The sequence below is a fragment of the Triticum dicoccoides genome, chromosome 5A (assembly GCF_002162155.2).
Source record: "Triticum dicoccoides isolate Atlit2015 ecotype Zavitan chromosome 5A, WEW_v2.0, whole genome shotgun sequence".
In the NCBI taxonomy this organism is placed as follows: domain Eukaryota; kingdom Viridiplantae; phylum Streptophyta; class Magnoliopsida; order Poales; family Poaceae; genus Triticum; species Triticum dicoccoides.
In genome coordinates, this window is record NC_041388.1 from 591,496,475 (window position 1) to 591,514,674 (window position 18,200).

Sequence of the window (18,200 nt, forward strand, 5' to 3'; positions counted from 1 at the left end):
CACAATGACTTCCCGACTGTCTACTACAGTAAGATTTGCTCGGCTCCGGTGATGGAGGGGCGATGATGGCGGCGCGCCTTCGGCTCGCTCCAGTGCTTGTAGTCGTCGTTAGGTGGTCCATAAACCTGGTTGTAATTTTTATTACTTCTTGTGTTCTCTGTACTGCCATGATTGATGAATAGATTGGAAATTTCCCTCGCAAAAAAAAACCCTCCCTCGCATTAGTCAATGCGGAGGATAAGTACATCATTAACCCCAATATTGATGCAACCAATATGACTTCTCTTAGCATTTTTCGCCATGAGTTCTCGACGCCAAAAAGACCGGTCAACTTGAATTCGAGAGCAATGGAGCCTTGGCGAAATAGTGATTCCCTTGGCCAATGCATGAACAAATTGCCGGCTTGCTTTGTGCCTCTTCTTCACCCTGGCAAATAATGTTCTCTTTCATCCAACGTTTGGTGGTTGACACAGAATAGTCGGTGCAGGTGGGCGAACACACCTTAACTGCTCTCCACTGTGTGTGGATCTTCTGGGAGAAGTCGACACACGCACGTCCATCTCTTGCACTCTCGTGCCCCTTCCTAGGTCGCAGCCACCAATCTCCCCACCACTCCGGTTCTCCTTTCCACGTTGCAATGGCTGATCTCATCTCCCAATCTCGTCGTCCTCCTCGTGCCGCCGCAACGATCTGCTGCCCCACTCTTGTTGGGACCGTCCCTCTTGTTGTACTTGGTACGGTGCCGAGCTCTCCGCGGTCTGCACCAACGCACCAATGTCGGGGAAACTGGAAACCACCACCACGGCACCACCTCACTGGCGCCGCCGCTCCTCCGCTGGTTGTAGCGCAGCAATAGTGCAACGGCACGGGTGGCTTATACTGGTGCTGGGTGCGCCGGCGTTGTCCCCTGCGCTACGCGTGCGCCGACCTACACCGACCGACCGACGCGGCCTTATCTACTGAGCGGCGACGACTCAGCGACAGCACGCCCTCCTTCGACCAAGTGCTAGGACGAAATCTCTCTGTCTTCTGCTTCTAGGTGTTTTGGTTTGCTTGCTGGAGAGGCCGAGACAAAGGCAGCTTGAGTTCCTGCGTGTGTCGTGAGCACACGAGGATCCACCTCCTATTTCCGATCCTATGTCACGATCACTGAGATGTCAGGAATCGTCGAGGGCACCAACAAATTAAGGAAACACCAATATCAAATTTGTTAACCAGATCGACTAGCTAGATATCAAGATGGAAATGGAACGAAGGATTCGGGGCACTACTGTCTTGATGTAATATTGTATATGTTCGTTTATTTACTGGAAGTTTAGTTTTTTCTCTCCTCTGAGGATATATAGTTTCGCTTTTCCTCTTTCATTGTTGATCACATATATTTTCAGACTATGTTCACACATGGATTGATGAGACATGGTGGCTGTGACAAACATGGGAGCTGAATACACTTAGGCCATGTCAAGCGCACGCGCCAGCTTTAGCTTCCGGGTTGATTTGTCACTTTTCCTGGCTGTGCCTAGGATTTTTGTATGCATCGGTGCCTAATCAGTAGTCCGGTGCCTGAACTATATTCTACAGTGAGCAATGTTTATTTTCCAGCATGCAAATACCTGCAACTTTGGAGGCAGGGACGCCCAGACATGTAAGCGCCTGCAACCTGGTATCCCGACGCGGTTGCGCTCTATCGTGGGTGTGGACATCCGTTTCGTCGCCTCCGACTGCCGTGAGTTTCTTAATTTCCTCCTCCACGTTTGAGATGAGTCTCTTACTTTACTCCACTGTATTTCTTCATCTAATATAAGGAGCTGAGGCATGGGAAGTCGCCCAGTTTGTGAGCGGAAATGTGTGTAGCAGAAGGAGCAGCTGGGACATGGGGTTACTCTTGCGTAACCTGCCAACTGTTATTTCTAAACTATAAAAGTAAGAGAATCATCTGCATTGCCCTTCATTTTCATTTTTTTAACAGGTGTGTATGGTATTGCTGAATCCATGAATATATAGCATCCAATATACTTGAGTTGAATATAGTCCAACGATGTTACATATTTTCCCGACATGTTTTTAAAGGGTAATTAGCAGTTGTCAATTCTACAGATACAACAGAATAGTAGTAGGTGTTGGAAAGATCATACGGTGGCCGTAACTGACGGAGGGAAGTCCTTCGCATTTGGTGACAGCAGCCACGGCCAATTGGGGACGGGTTCACTAAGTAGCGGTCGACTCCCTTGCCTTTTCCTTTATATTTATGGTTGATAGATGACACTACTAGAAGTGTAGCAAATACAAATTATATTGCCACCCATTCTTAGAATCTACATGTTTAGGTGGTAACGAAACAAAAAAAATTATGCCATGAGCATATGGAACTTATATTGTCCAGGACGATGGGGTGTAGTTCTATTTATTGGAATTGGACCACATAGGAAGATCATTTTCCTCTGCTGGGTTCTAACACTGCTGTTATTTTTGTGCTGTCCCTGACTATGTGTTGTTCTATATTTGGTGCAGGAGCTAAGGTGCTGCCAGTCCCTCTCCTTTGTTACTAAAGCTACTAATGTTGTTTGCGGTGCTGAATTTACTCTCTGGCTGGTGATCATTTTTTATTTGATGCCCATATCTTAACCATTTTGTATTTGCAAGATCACTCCTAGCAGAGAGATGATTTTAAGGATACTTTGGTCAAAGGAGAATGTTGACAAAAACATTGAACACGAGGAGCTTGCAACCATGATGGAGGATACAGTGGGGGCGAGAAGGTTTGTGCATTGTTTTTTGAACACAAACTAATATGTAGCTACTAGGAATATGACTGGATCACTAAATGGTGTTACTTTGTTTTTGCACCCAGAATCATCTTTGCATGGTTCTCTTACCACCCTGCCTCTGAGCTCCTGAAGAAAGATAGCTGAGAGAGATGGTAAAGTTACTTATACATGTCTTGCTTCTTAAACATTTTAGCATTTACTGAAGATGTGCTGATTTCGAAATGCTGCTGAACCAATTATGAACAAACACTATTTGCTAAACATCTTGTAATGCTTGTCCAATGATATACTTCATTTGATGCCTCAAGAAAAAAGTGAACACATAGGATCCTATGCCAAAGGATGAGGAGGAAGTGGCGAAAGAGGGTGCATGGAGGAGGACAGGTATATGGGGGAAGCTGATCTGATGGCTGCAAAGATTGAAGGAGAAGGCTAGCACAGGACACATTTTGGTGCGTCTAGACAGGCACATCGCGAGGCAAACCTTTGGGGGATTTAAGTGAGCGTGGTTTTGTCTTTTCCTCCCTTCAATGACTAAAGATAGATGATTAGGGAAATTTTATCAATTACCATGGATTATGGCCCGTTTTGAATAGCGTAAAACAAACGTGATATCTTGAGGCTCTCATACTTTCAATTGTCCAACCACATGTTTAATGATGATAGCTGCTAATAGGTGAAAAAACGTATTAGGTAGGAATGATTTGGCTTTGTGCGCACTAAGAATTTCGAAGAATGTGAGAAAACTATTGACATTGCATCATCTCCCCTTCATCACCCATTTTAAGATTCTGTGATTAATCTACTACCTTGGCTGAGGGGATATCTTTTTTTCTTCTAATAGATGGAGGGTCCCAAAGGACCTACAAGAACATTGATGATAGAGGTGAGGATCATAGATTATTGAGTTTGTATGGGTGAGGGGACTGGGATCAGGTGACATGCACGGTGACATACGGTCCAAATTCAAATTTAAAAATTGCGAAAAAATCTGAAAAAAATCAAGCATGTTCACAGCACATAATAAGATAACCCCTAAAAATTTCAGATCAAAATTCGAAATATACATCGAGAAATAAAAAAGAAAAACTCAGATGCGAATAGTCTACAAAGAACCATTCGAGAACTATTCATGACAGATTAGCTATTCACATCTGAGTTTCTCTTTTTTATTTCTCGATGTATGTTTCGAATTTTGATCTGAAATTTTTAAGGGTTATCTTAATATGTGCTGTGAACATGCATGATTTTTTAGATTTTTTCGCAATGTTTAAATTTGAATTTGGGCCGCATGTCACCTGATCCCAGTCCGGGTGAGGGATGACACCTTGAATTCTTTATGATTTGACGTGTGTGATCTATGATGTTGGGAAAGAGAGCAAGCTGAAAAACTGGCTAAATGGTGCTTGTTGTTTTGGTTTTATACATCATTTTGTTGACTCCGTAGTAACGCACGGGCATCCAACTAGTTCAATGGTTGCTGGTGTGGAGATGCGGTTCTAAGACAGCGCGGCACGGTGACGGAGCACGGCGCTGCGTGGCGTCGGCGAAGACGACTGGCGCACGGCCGAGGCCCTCTGGCCGACGCGCGGGACGGTTGACGCACAAGGCAAGGCGGCGGGCATGACCTCCTGGCCCGGATCTTCACTTCAGGTCTCATCGGCGGCGATTGGCAACGGCGTCGAATGAAGTAACGGAGGTCCTACCCGACGCGGTGCGGTGGCGTAGCGCGCGGCGTCGGCACAACGCGTAGCGACACTGCTATAGGCATAGCAGAGCGGCAAGGCGCTGTGAAGCGAAGCACCGAGGCGGCCAAGTGGTACTCACACACAGTAAGGCCAAGGCCGGCGACGCGGCCGCCGGCGGCGTCCGTAAGTGCAAATATGCATGCAATGCATATATGCGATCAATCGTCCGGCTAATTAGCATGTGCTAATTAGGTTCCTTAACCACATGCATGATCTAATTCACATGACAGCATGCAACCAGCAACCCTATACACGTACATGAGGTACTTGTACACCTTTTATCAGAAGGGCTCCGGTTATATGATAATCCGATGAAAGTCCGTGATGTTTGCAGCCAAGTCATGATTAGCTCATGGACTTTGCGGTTCTGCAACCGGGCTTATTGTTTTGAGCACTTTAACCATCTGGGTGTGGTTATTTTGACTGATAGAAGTGGTGGTTGGATAGGGTTAACCCTAACCGTTCACGCCCCGATCTTGTTGAAAACAAGAGGGGAAAACGGAATAAAAGCTTAGGCTATGAGGTTTTGGCCCAGAACCAGTTTTATTCCTATGAGTTTTTACAGTAATTGACTGTATACTACTGTACCGTAAGCACATTAGGTACCAACATATATGTTCCGGCAATTTGTAAATTGCTATATGTTGATCAATGCACATGCATTTTTTTACAACATAATTAATTTACTTGGGAGTAAATTAATTGGACATGATGATTTCATGTATCATATGTTGATTTTTGCTAAGTTTGTCATTGATGGCATCAATGATCAAACCTGGGCATGAATGTCAAGATGAACTTGGCAACCCAGAATCTCAATTTCCTATAGCCACACCTGCTCAGGGGCTCCTGCTACAACCGATATACCGCAGAATGTTATTCGGTCTGTGACAACATACAACTCTGTTGTGCATCAAATCAACTGAAAGTTGAGACTCTACAATAGTGTGGTTTCAGATGCCAGTCTCATTGAAATGCTTTCCACTTTCAATCCTTTTATTAGGATTTGACTAAACAATTTAATCAATGGTGAAGGAAAGTGGAGACATTATGAGAAGCAAAATATGAATGGAGCATAAAAAGGCACAAGTCATTTCTTGGAGAATGACGAGGTCAGTAGCATCGGTTACTATACATGTGGTTATGCTACTCACAATGCAAGGAAATGTGATACTTCCACACATTTGGTGGATCTGTACATGCATCAATTGGCTATGGGAAAGAGGCCCATGGAAACAAGTGTGAATCTTACTTCACTTGACATAACAGAATTCCCAATGGTTGAAAGTCCCCATACGTTCCTCGAAACATGGGCAACCAGAAGCATGCTCAGCAAAAGGATGGTCCACTATTGAGTGTCGATGACAAGTTACTGGACTTTAATTTTAGTGACATATATGGAGACCGGGTTCAGTCTCTTTTGTCATGCACTGTAATGATGTCTATAGACATATTACATGTTGTGAAATAAATTATGTCCATCAACATAATATGATAGCTATGTCATCATACATGATGCTTGTTGTATGTCCTCTGACATATATGGTTTATGATGTATGTATTATTTCCATATGAGTTCAATCGTATGTTGAAATTGGTTTCTTTCTTTTTAGAAACTTATGGAAATAGTCCAATTGAGAAGGAAATGTGTTAAGTAGAAACTGGGTCTACTAACATGATATTTAGGGAGATTAACTATTTCCAAGCTCTTGATAAGAGTAATGGAAATATCATGACAATTGTTGGACGTGAGGGGGTAATTGTTGGCTCTGGTCAAGCCAAAATTACACTCCCTATGGGTACTACATGGTAATCATGGGTACATTGATGTATCTAGATTCTACTCGTACCTTGCTGAGTTATAAGGATATCCGCAATGGTTTCTATGTCGAAACTCATATAATGAGTGAGGTTGGAAACCTACTCATGACTCAACAAAAGGATTCGAATGAAATCCTAGAGTAAATGCTTCTCTATATTGTGGATTGTATTATACATATATTAAATTGGATACGCATTGGCGTATAAGATAATTTTCTAGAATCTTGAGAAGTTCAAGATATGGCATGATTGCCTTGGTCATCCTGGTATTCGGAGGATGAGAAAATTATTGATGGTTCAATTGGACACAATCTAACGGTGTGAATTTTCCAAATTCACTGGATTATGTATGCATGATGTGTGCAAACTGGGAAACTGATCGCAAGGCCATCTTATCTCATGAAAGAGGATGAGCCACTAGATTTCCTTGGATAGGAGATATATATGTGATCCAATTCAACCGTTATATGGAATATTTACATATTTCATAGTGCTTTTGGATGCATCAGTGAGATGGTCCAATGTGTCTTACTTCCATAAGGAACCATGCTTTTACAAAGCTTATTGCTCAAATCATTAATTTGAGAGGAAATCATCCTGAGCACGGGATAAGATCCATTAGAATGGATAATGCTGCGAAATTTAGTTCGTGAGCATTTGATGATTACTGCCTAGACTGAGGCATAACTGTGGAGCATATTGGTACTTTGTGTACATACCCAGATTGGTTTTGTGGAATCACTTGTCAAGACGATAAGTTGATAGCAATATTGCTCCTACAGAATTGTAATCTCCCAACATCTAGTTGGGGACATTGCAGTTTTACGTACTGCATATACAAATTCGACGAACTGCATATTATATGGTCTCCCCATTTCAGTTAGGACGTGGAAATGAGTAAGTATTTCCCATCTACGATAATTTGGTTGTGTTTAATACAAACCGATGTTACCACCGCAACATACATTTATGGGCCCTCATAGAGAAATGGGGATCTATGTGAGGTACGATTCTCTGTCAATCATAAAATACCTGAAGTCTCTAAAAGGGGACTTGTTTATGGCCTGGTATGCTGATTGTATTTTGACGAGGACATATTTCCGGCATTAGGGGGAGATAAGAACCACATTGAATGCCGGGAAATAGAATGAGATGTGAATAGACATCTAGTCCTTAGATCCACGTACGAATGAATCTGAACTGGATGGTTCAGAAGATTATCAATTTGCAAAGTATCGCAAATAATCTGCCAGATGCATTTACTGAGTATAGGTGTCATAGAGTAAAATGTTCCCATAATGAATGTGCCAGAGAGAGTGGATGTGACCCATTGGTCCACTCGGCCACCAAATAGGGGGAGGAATCTGGACACATAGGACAAGGTTTTAAAGAAACGTCCAAGTGGAATGAGGAATCCTCAAACAGTAAATGCAAGTCAACTACATGTTGACATTCAACCTAGGATTGAAAGACACCTGAAGGATGCTGGACACATCCAGGACCCAGCACGATGTGCACAAAAATATTGGTGCTGGGACATCGGAAGACCTTGACTCAATTATTGTGGGAAATCACGGAGAGTCAAAAGGTGATGATGAAATCGCCACTATGTATATGGATTCAGGAGAATCATATAATCAAGACTACATTATGTCGACATTTATTTTCACCTCGTGAATTGCAAAAGACCTTGGATTGGATCTAGAACTTAAGTCCATGCATGGCTAAGTGTCTTGGACACTCTGGTTGATCCAAAGGAATGCAACAATTGAGGATGCACTCACTCTCAAGAAGAGGGGATATTGACCTGATCAGTAATATTCACTCATCTAAATGTGTTTCCAGGGGAGCACAGTTGGTTTTTGTTTATGAGAGGAATAAAAACCAAGAGGTGGTGAGACATGAAGCGAGGCTTGTAGCACATGGGTTCACGCAGAGACCCATCATCATTTATGATGAAACATATTCTCCTATGAGTGGAATAACGTTCCGATATTTAATATCACTGGCAATGAATAATGAATTTGTTTATCCTACTGATGGATGTTGTGACTGCATAGTTGTATGAGTCATTTGATTCGGATATCTCTATGATAGTTCCTAAGGGAACAAAGATTCCGAGTTTAATCGCAACATGTGTTGCGTAAAGCTTCAGAGGTCATTATGACTTGAAGTAGTCGGCAACGATGTGGTAGAACCGACTGAGTGAGTTCCTTTATTAGAAGGTTACTCAAACATTGATGATTGTTCATGTGTTCATCAAGAAATCCAAAGAGGGGTTTTGTACAATTTTTGTGTATGTTGATGATCTAGTATCATTAGAGCTACACAAGAGATACATGATATAATCATATCATCTTAAGACGGAATGTAAGATGTAAGATTTGGTTGAGACCAAACTTTGCTTGAGTTTGGAACTTCAGCGTATTCCTTCGGGAATACTTGTTCACCAGTCTACATTTATCCAAAAGATTGTTGAAAGTTCAACATGGATAAGTCATATCCATTAAAGAACTATGGTTTTGAGGTCTTTGGATTACTGGAGATAAGGACCAATTAAGGCCTAATGGTAGTGATGAAGAGATATTTGGACTTGAGTTTCAATATCACGGTGCAATGAGAGCACGGGTGTATCTAGCAAACTGCACCAGGCCTGGTATTTCATTAGCAGTAAATTTATTGGCTAGATACAATGCATCACTGATTAAAAGGCATTGGGTTGGTGTGAAGAATATTTTTAGGTATCTTCTGGACAACATAGATCTTGGTTTGTTCTATGAAGAAAATCAAGATATGACCATGTTTGGATATTGTGATGCTGGGTATATATTAGATCCCCATAATCCTAGATCACAGACTGGTTTTTGTCTCCTCGAATAAATGTGTGACCTTCTTTGGGAAGTCGAGAAGACATATTACAGTGACTGCATCCACTAATCATTCTGAAATCATTGATTTGTATGAAGCATCTCATGAATGTATGTGACTTCACAGAAATGATGAACTTTGTTGAAAGTTCAAGTGGGACTGGTTGGTGGGAATCACCCACCATTATCTATGAAGATAATGTTTTGTCTGTATTACGTAGATGTAGACAGGTTATAAAGAGCAACACTAGAATGTGTATGGCTCTAAAAGTATTTTATTCCCCATGAGTTAAAGAAAGGTGGAAGATAAATATCTTGCAAATGAAGTCATGTGATAGCTTTGATGATTTATTTACAAAGTCTTTACCAAGTTCTTCATTCCAGAAATAAGTTAATAGAATTGGTTTGAGATGACTTTGTTATTTGCAAGGTTCAGGGGGAGTGTACTCCTGAACGATAACCTGTTCGGGATCTTCGGATCTTTTGTATTGCACTTTTTTCCTTTATGAGTTTTTCCTGAATGGTTTCTCATGAAAGGTTTTTAATGAGGCAATATTAATACAAGCATTGTGATATGTCATTTTCTCCTTATTTTCCCACTGGGTTTTGGAAGGAGTTTTTCATGGCATATTACGTATATCTCCTCATATTTTTCCCGCAGGGTTTTTGGAGAAGAGTATTTCAAGGATGATCATTCACAAGGACAGGCGAGGATTAGGGGGAGTGTTAGGATTTAATTAATAATGTTATTAAGGAGATAACCCTCTCTTGTGTAACTGCACTGCGTTGGCAATCTGGCAACAGTCACGACGGTTCCCTTGTTCCCCATCGAGTGGACGCGCCCCTCCGCTTGCGTCCCCTCCAGTTGTATATAAGGACTGATCATCAATGAAATTGACCCCGATTGGATTCATTTTACATCTCTCTCGTTTTCACTCATATCACAAACAACTTAAGTGCGAAGACGAACCACAGTTGTAAAGATGATATGCAATTCGAGGCTTCATTGGGGCCAGGGGGCATTGTCCGCCCCCCCCCCCCCTATTTGTTTTACAAGCGTATGTGATATAGGTTTTTATTTTGAATGATAAATGCTTGATTAGGTAGCCGTGCGCAAGAGGTTTTATTAATTTGACCGATGCTAAATGTATCATTCTTTTTCTAGACACCAAATAGATGTGCTTACATTAAAAAGAATTAATGTTTAGTGCATGTCTTTAGTGCTCCTCGTGTTGCTTCACTCTCCCGTGTTTTGCGGGAAGATACCATTCATGTTTGCGTCACAACTAATATGTGTCGTATGTAAAGATGGGAGTTTGCCTTTCGCATGAGGCTTAAAATTTTCCTAAGACAATATAAATACATGCTGTTTACTTTGAAACTAAGCATCCAAATCATGGATAAGTTTCACCATTGTATTTCATGTGGCAGTGTCTTATGAACTTGACCCCTTTTGATACTTTTGGTGAAAAATTGTCGTTATTTTGTGCTCCCTCTGTTTCTAAATATAAGTCTTTTTAGAGATTTCAATATGAACTATTAAAGTGTAGATTCTTCATTTTGCTTCATATGTAGTCCATATTGAAATCCCTGCAGACACTTATGTTTAGAAACGGGGGTATTAGTTGTGGTGTGTTGATGATGCTATAACTCGACATAGCCGATAGCATTCGCTAATTTGTGCGCTTCTACCTATGATTTTCCTCTCATTATTTATAGGAAAATGGGTGTGTTGAATGCAGCACAATTTGTCATAGTGGGGAGTGGGCATTACGCCAAATGTTGCTTTTATGCATTGGTTTTAAAATTTATAAACTAAGTTGCTAGAGTCGATTTTGTTAGAGAAAAACCACCCCCACGACAAGTAATATGGATCGGAGGGACTACAAAAATCGCAACAAAATCAGGATCTATTTCAGGATTTCCGACCATGCGCGTTCAGTGGGAGTAGACGTTTCCATCGACTACGAAGCGTCCACGGTGATTTCTAAAATCTCAAGATGATATGCCGGCTCAGCCCTCAAAGATGCTCATAAAGTTAGGATATGCGTGTGTGCGTTTATAGGAGTGAGTGTATGCGTGTTTATATGAGCGCTTGCGTTTATACCGTGTTAAAAAAAAGCAACAAAATCAGCGAAAACGCCCGTTAAAAATCCGGAGGCCCCCAGTTTAAAATAGAGTGAGCCCATGGATGGAGATTACGGGCGAAAATACAGGGCTTCCATCGTACGGCCCAGTGGCTCAGTGGCCCGTGCAAATCGTCTCCTAACCAGATTAATGACGTAATAATCATCCACCGGGAAAAAACTCTTCCCAGCGAGATTTCCCCACCCGTCTTCTTCCTCCGAAACCCTAATCCCCAAATCGGGGAATCGGACCCAGCCCGGCGCCGCGGAAAGCATCCCCCCATCGACCGGCATGGCGATTGCTCGCACTGGCGTGTACGTGGACGACTACTTGGAGTGTGAGATCGCCGGCTCCGATTTGTTTCCCTTTTCCTTTCCATTCGGGGTGCTTTTGGGCCTTTTGCCCTTATTACTGCTTCCGTATCGTTCCGCAGATTCGAGCACCCTGGCCGGCGACCTGCAGAGGATCCTCTCCACCATGCACGAGCTCGACGAGAGGGCCCATGGTGATGATTTTGCCACTCTCTCTCTCTTTTTTCCTTTGGGAATTTTTTTTCCATTTTGAGAATCTGATAAAAAAAAGGCATTGTGGAGAATGGATTTCGCTTTGCATCTTAACTCTGTAGTAATCTGGCCATGCTTTAATTGTCGGCCCCGAGATATAATCCCGCGAATGACAGGGGACTGGCTGTTGTATATGATGGTGGATGGTGCTTCTCAAGCTTGTTTTGTGATTTTGTGTCTTATATATTTTTGTGGTGCAGGCATTTTGGGTCAGACTAAAGGGCAGATCAAATTTCTCCTAGGGGTGCCATCCCATGGGTTCGACAGGCCAAACGTGGTGCATGATGAGAATGCCTCGGAGAAGATGACGAGGGATATCGAAAATAGCCAGGACAATGCGCTTAGTCTCTGCACGGAGAAAGTGTTGCTCGCACGCCAAGCTTATGACCTGGTTCTGCTTCCTTCCTCTTTTTCTTCAAGTTGTCCTGTAGCTTAAAGAATTATGGATGCAAAACTTTTAACTAGTGCATCTACACATGTTATGTCATGTTTGGTAGTTATATTAGTTACTCCAGGGTTGCTACCCCCTGATTTAACTTGATCATTTTGTCCGGTAGTCCAAACTTGGAACAACAGCTTGCTTTTAACCTGGTTCTGCTTCCTTCCTTCAATTTGTAGTCCTGCAACATAATGGACCTATGGATATCAGTTAGTTCTCCCTGATGGAAATGTCGCTAGTGCCTACTGCCTCTGGACATTTAATTTAATTTCTGGTGGTTATCTTAGTTAACTCTTTGGTTGCCACTCCCAGGTCAACTTGATCATTTTGTACCAAACTTTAGACTTTGTACACTAATATGCAATTCTAGAAATTAAATTGGACTTCCAGAGTAACATATTAAATGCCAGACAAAACAGATAAAGATGTGGACCTCTGTAGTTAACATATTCTTAGTTGAGTTCTTAAAATTACAAGTTTTTTTGGAAAGAGTACCGAGTAATTAATACAAATTATTCAGCACCATGAAATTGAATTTGATATTTGTATTCAGATTAGAATATGAAAAGCCTGGTATTACTCGTGTGATGTACTACCCAGTTGTTTAATTGTCATATTGAAGCAAGAAGCCTAACACAAGATGCAAAACCTAACTCTGTAATTAACAATGCAACTCATTATCCTGACATAGAAATACAGAAGGGTAGTCGAGGATCCAAACCAATCTACAAACGGATGCACTTTTTTTGGCAGTTATCCCATCTGTTCAGTGTTAAATTTTTTATGGATATCTAACTATTAATTATCTTTGGCATTGTTATACAGATAGAGAGCCATATCAAACGTCTTGATGAAGACCTAGGCCAGTTTGCAGAAGATTTAAAGCAAGGTATAAGCAGTGATGTCATATTTTTTACTTGTTGATTAGGAATCCAGTATCGAATCTTCATCAAACAGAATATCAGATGCCATCTTCAATTTTTCCTCAAAAAGAACATTGATTGTTCTCTCTTGCTTGCAGAAGGAAAAATACCTCCAGATGAACCGCATATCCTTCCTCCAATGCCGGTGGGTGGCAGGGATGAAAGACGGAGGTCCAGTTTTAGTACACCCCAAGCAGCAAGGAAGTTTGTCAGAGAGAAGGAATGGGAGAGGGATAGGGAGAGAGGTATGGACTTCGACTTAATGCCCCCTCCAGGTAGCAGCAACAAGAAGGCCGTTGCATCTATGGATGTGGATCAAATGATTGATCCAAATGAACCGACATATTGTATATGCCACCAGGTAAGCTTGAAATTGATATATGTTCATGTTCCCGGTACATGCATTTGCATCAATATCTACATTGAGCATTTTTCTCATATGTTTGCTGAAAATATGTTCCTATTTTTAATTGATTTTCAGGTTTCATATGGTGATATGATTGCTTGTGACAATGAGAATGTAAGTTTTTATGGTGCTAATTAGTGATGCCTTATCTTCTGAGTTATCTGTGGAAGTTTAGCTTGTGTGTTGTAAATTACTAATATTTACCTTTATCAGGCCTAAGTAATGCTTTAGAGCTTTCCAAACTTATTCTATCGCTTTTTGAACAATGATGTTGTGGCTGGACTGGTGGTTATCATCTCATGCTTGTAGTTTTTTCTCTTGTCATCCAGAATGAGGATTATGTGCTCACTGTTTTACTCTTGTTACTAGGATGTAACATCGGGCCCAGCAATGTATATGCTTGCTTGCATTCTCTAGAACTCATTGCAATTTCTAGATATTGTATAACATGAGCAGTTAGAAGTTAGTTCTGCATTTTACAAGCTAACAGCAGAATAGAATTAGTGGTCAATGCGCTGGAAATTTTTACTGTAATTCCTCCGGTACAGTTTAAAGGAATTCGTTCATAGAATTAAGTCATAGCGTAGCCTTCAAGCCTAGTGGTACAATTTCCATAATTTTAGTACCTTTCTGATACCCTGTTCTATTAGGTTTATCCATTATCACCAATACCTCCCCTCACGACAACTAACTATTAGTTTCATTTTACAAATCCCCGCCTTGTTCTATTAGTTTTATTCATTATCACAAATATCTGCCCTAGCAACAAAATAAATTTGTAAGTATTCATTGCAATACTTACCCCCTGTGGCCTATCAAATTGAATACGTCTCTTTACATGCAATGTTAGCTTGGGACTCTGAATTTTTATGATGCACCGGATACTATTGGTAAAACAGATAAAGAAACCTTCACAATCATCCAAGATTGAACAGAAACATCTGTTAACAATTCATTGTCGTATATCATATTGGTGCATCAATCCTCATGATCATGTGCAATGCTCTATGGACTATGCTAGAAACTACAATCACCGAAGGAAAAACATTAGATAAAAGGCACAATGGAGCCTTATAAAGTAGTGTCTTGCACTATCACTTTTGAAGTGCCGATGCTTGTCATCGTATGATTTACATTTTGGGTTTGTTATATGAACGTCATCCATCTTTACCGATTGCTAACTTTTTATATGCTTGCCAACAGTGTGAAGGAGGCGAATGGTTCCACTACTCGTGCGTTGGTCTGACACCTGAAACCAGATTCAAAGGGAAATGGTTTTGCCCAACTTGCAGGAATCTTCAATGAGAGGTTCTCCTAAATTGGTAAGAGGCAATACTACCAACCTCTTTAAATCTGTAGAAATCTTTAGCTTACCTTATCACGTAAATTGCCAAATAAAGCTCATCTTCCTGTATAAAATGTGAATTTGTATAACCGTGTTATAAGCAAGTAGTAATTCCACAGATTAATAGATTCATACTATTAGTGCAAACTTTCCTTTTCAGAAAACAAATCTAACTTCGTCCTTCAAAACCTCGAAATAGCCCTACACTACAAATATGCCCCCCCTCTCCCCAATACACACACTTCAAATTTTGCAGTTTTGTATACCTTACATGTAGAACATGGGGGAAGGACAGGGCTGGCGTAGTGGTGAAGTACTCCCCACTTGTGCCAAGAGGTCCTGGGTTCGATGCAGCCTCTCTGCATTGCACTGCGCAGGGGTAAGGCACTAAGATTTGCCTCATATAATCCTTCCCTAGAACCCCACCTTGTGTGGGAGCTTCTAGCACCGGGTCTGTTTATTTTATTTTTACATGTAGCTCGTGGGGAGGGCAGGTGCGCCAAAAAGGGGACGCGCCAAATAAGCAAAGGCAGAAGTTTGTACAACAGACCCAAGGCACCGATAGTGTACAGCTAGAATTAAGCTTATCCAGAGACATATCAACGAATCATGATTGTTAACTAACATACATGGTATATGTAACACCCACTGCAATTTCACATAAAAGGCCCTATAGTTAATTACCGAGCATAAGCTATTGAGAAAAACACCCACATGACATCCTTCTTTACCACTCTCTTCAAAATCTAATAGCCCGCGACTGGAATTCAATACTCCCTCCGTATCAAAACGTAAGACATTTTTGACAGCCAATGTCAAAAAACGTCTTATATTTTGATACAGAAGGAGTACCTTGGTAGTCAATCGCCGCATGCTTTAATCATTTTCTCACATGTACCTGCAGTCGCGTTCAAGTAGCGTCCCTTGAAGTCAGCCTCTTGTCATCGGGATAATTCTTGGGTCGTTTCAAGAAAGCTTCTTTCTCCCTTAATAACTATTTAACGTTTGCTTGCCAGTGTTGATGAGGCGAGCGGTTCCAGTCGGTCCAGACTTTGCCCAACATGCAGGACTCTTCAACACAAGGCTCTCAGAAGCTTTTCTTGGACAGGAGGATACCAAATGGTACATGTTTCAATTTGTAAGGAGGCTTTTACTTACAGTGTGGTCTTATTTTGGTAATAATGTATATGCTGGAGAGAACGCAACTGTTCTGTAGAAGGATAAAAACGCTTGGCGTGTTCTGTTGTTGTATCTTGTTGCTGCAAATAATCTGTCATAGTTCCGGATGTCAGTAACCTGTAAACCATTTACTTTGATCGTGATGTCTATTAAGCGTCATTGCAACCTTTGCTCGCATGATTCTGCTCCTGAGCACCATTGTCTGCTGCATCTCTGTTGAGCTGAAGGTGCTGCAGCATATGCACTTCTCCAGCACACATTGTATTAAATTATTGTGTAACTACAACTGCAAAGCCTACTGATCTCCTTGTTTCACATGTGTATTTTCTTGCTCATGAGCAATAGTATTATTGCTGCAGTATTATCTACAAATGATGTGATACATCCAGACAAGCTATGCCTACAGGTTTGGGTTGCGGATGCACTGCGCCCCATGCCACGTAGCTCCTGGCGGCAGCACCACGGGCTCCAGCATGGCAGGCCCGATGCACACGTAGGCGAACTTGCCGTACCACTCGTACTTGGATCCCGGGCTGAAGACGTACAGCTCCTCGAACCCTCTCCTGCTCAGGCAAACCGAGTTCCTCCGGCCCTGCACCAAAACATCAATGAATTCACAAGAATTAATCAGTTTTTCAGTTCAGTTTTGATCTTTCGTTCCTTCCTCAGTTTTGCATTTGTCATGTACCCTGTCGATGACGGTGAACTCCCTGGGCGCGTGCCGGTACACCCGGCACAGCTCCGCCGTCAGGTGCTTGTAGTTGTCGTCCTCCTCGCCGTCCGGCTCCGGTGCCCCCCTCGGCGAGCTCTGCCCGCCCCCGCCGCCGGAGAGGAGCATGTCCAGCCCCTTGCTGACCCAGCGCGGCTGCGGGGATGACGGCATGGAGTAGTAGTCCGGGGGGAGGATGCTGAACTCGGACAGCAGGGGCTCCCTGCCGCGGTAGTCCGAGCCCTGGAGCCCCACGGCGTAGGTGGCGTCGGGCGTGCTCACGCGCAGGTGGTTGCACACGGCGCCCGACAGCGCCGCGGCCGACGGCGACGACGCGGCGTTCGTCACCGTGTACTCGGACGCCAGCGCCTCCGGCTGCAGCGTCACCACGCACCTCGCCTCCGCCCCGTCCCCGCTCCCCGGCGGCTCCACGGACACCAGCTCCACCGAGATGGACCCCGTGGGGCCTCCCCTCACGTCGCGGAGCGACCACGCCCCGCCCGGCGACCACCACGACGGCGCCTCGCCGGCAACGGCAACGGTGCGCGCACACCGGAAGTCCATGGACACGCCGCCGCGGATGACGGGGCGCCCGCCGGGGCCCTCGCCGACGGTGGTGTGGAGCACCTCCGTGGCGGCGCCGTGCCACATGGCCGGCTTGTAGGACGTGACCAGCCCGCTGGGCAGCAGCAGGTGCGCCGCGCTGCCGTTGCGCACCGCCATCTTCACGGCGCAGCTGTCGCCCACGGCCTCGAAGGTGACGCCGTGGCCGGAGAACTCGGCGGCCAGGTACTCCGCGTTGGGAGGAGGGAAGGGCGCCGCCGCCGTCGCCGACGATAACGCATGCGCTGCAGTCGCGAGCCGTGCCCTCTGGCCGCCGCCGCCGCCGATTAGCCTCGAGGAGCTGAAGAAGGTGATGGTGCTGTGCTTCCATGAGCTCGGTCGAGGAGCCGGGGTGGCATGGCCATGGGCAGTGGCGGCAGTTGGAGCGCGGAAAGCCATGGCCGATTCTGGCGAGTGGCACTGCGGTAGCCTTATCTGCACTGCAACTTCTTTTTTCCTTCGGCTTTGAGATTTTTTGGTGTGCCCTCTTCGATATTTTGAATCGTTTTTCCTTTCATTTTTTATAGATATAAAAACAATGGCAATGTTAACTAGCTGACGTTCGCTCGGGGTGAGATCCCAATGGATGCCTCCAGAGCCGCACGATCCAGATCCAAAGGATGACAGTAATTGACGAAAATTGCATTAAAAGTAAAGAACTGCCATGTTTTTTCTGAAAATTGTCACCCCCTAACAGTAAAA

The 18,200-nt window shown here is 43.3% G+C and overlaps 2 protein-coding genes across 3 annotated transcripts; one reads left to right on the forward strand and one right to left on the reverse strand.

The window, feature by feature from the left end:
- The first annotated feature begins 11,493 nt into the window (after positions 1-11,493).
- On the forward strand, positions 11,494-16,353 carry LOC119303129 (PHD finger protein ING2-like). 2 transcript variants are annotated; one of them, XM_037580219.1, is made up of 8 exons: positions 11,496-11,668; positions 11,765-11,836; positions 12,095-12,285; positions 13,159-13,222; positions 13,355-13,617; positions 13,738-13,776; positions 14,866-14,984; positions 16,024-16,353. In XM_037580219.1, exons 1-7 carry the CDS (start codon positions 11,623-11,625, stop codon positions 14,965-14,967), a joined length of 777 nt encoding a protein of 258 aa, XP_037436116.1. In that variant the 5' UTR covers positions 11,496-11,622; the 3' UTR covers positions 14,968-14,984; positions 16,024-16,353. The 2 variants fall into 2 exon arrangements, with proteins under 2 accessions (XP_037436115.1, XP_037436116.1); XM_037580218.1 differs by having other exon boundaries at positions 11,494-11,836.
- Positions 16,354-16,490: 137 nt separating this feature from the next.
- On the reverse strand, positions 16,491-17,967 carry LOC119303128 (protein NDH-DEPENDENT CYCLIC ELECTRON FLOW 5-like). The gene is made up of 2 exons (XM_037580217.1): positions 16,875-17,967; positions 16,491-16,778 (listed from the first exon to the last, which is right to left on the reverse strand). The coding sequence occupies exons 1-2, from the start codon at positions 17,895-17,897 to the stop codon at positions 16,587-16,589; spliced, it is 1,215 nt and encodes a 404-aa protein (XP_037436114.1). The 5' UTR covers positions 17,898-17,967; the 3' UTR covers positions 16,491-16,586.
- Between the last annotated feature and the right edge of the window lie 233 nt (positions 17,968-18,200).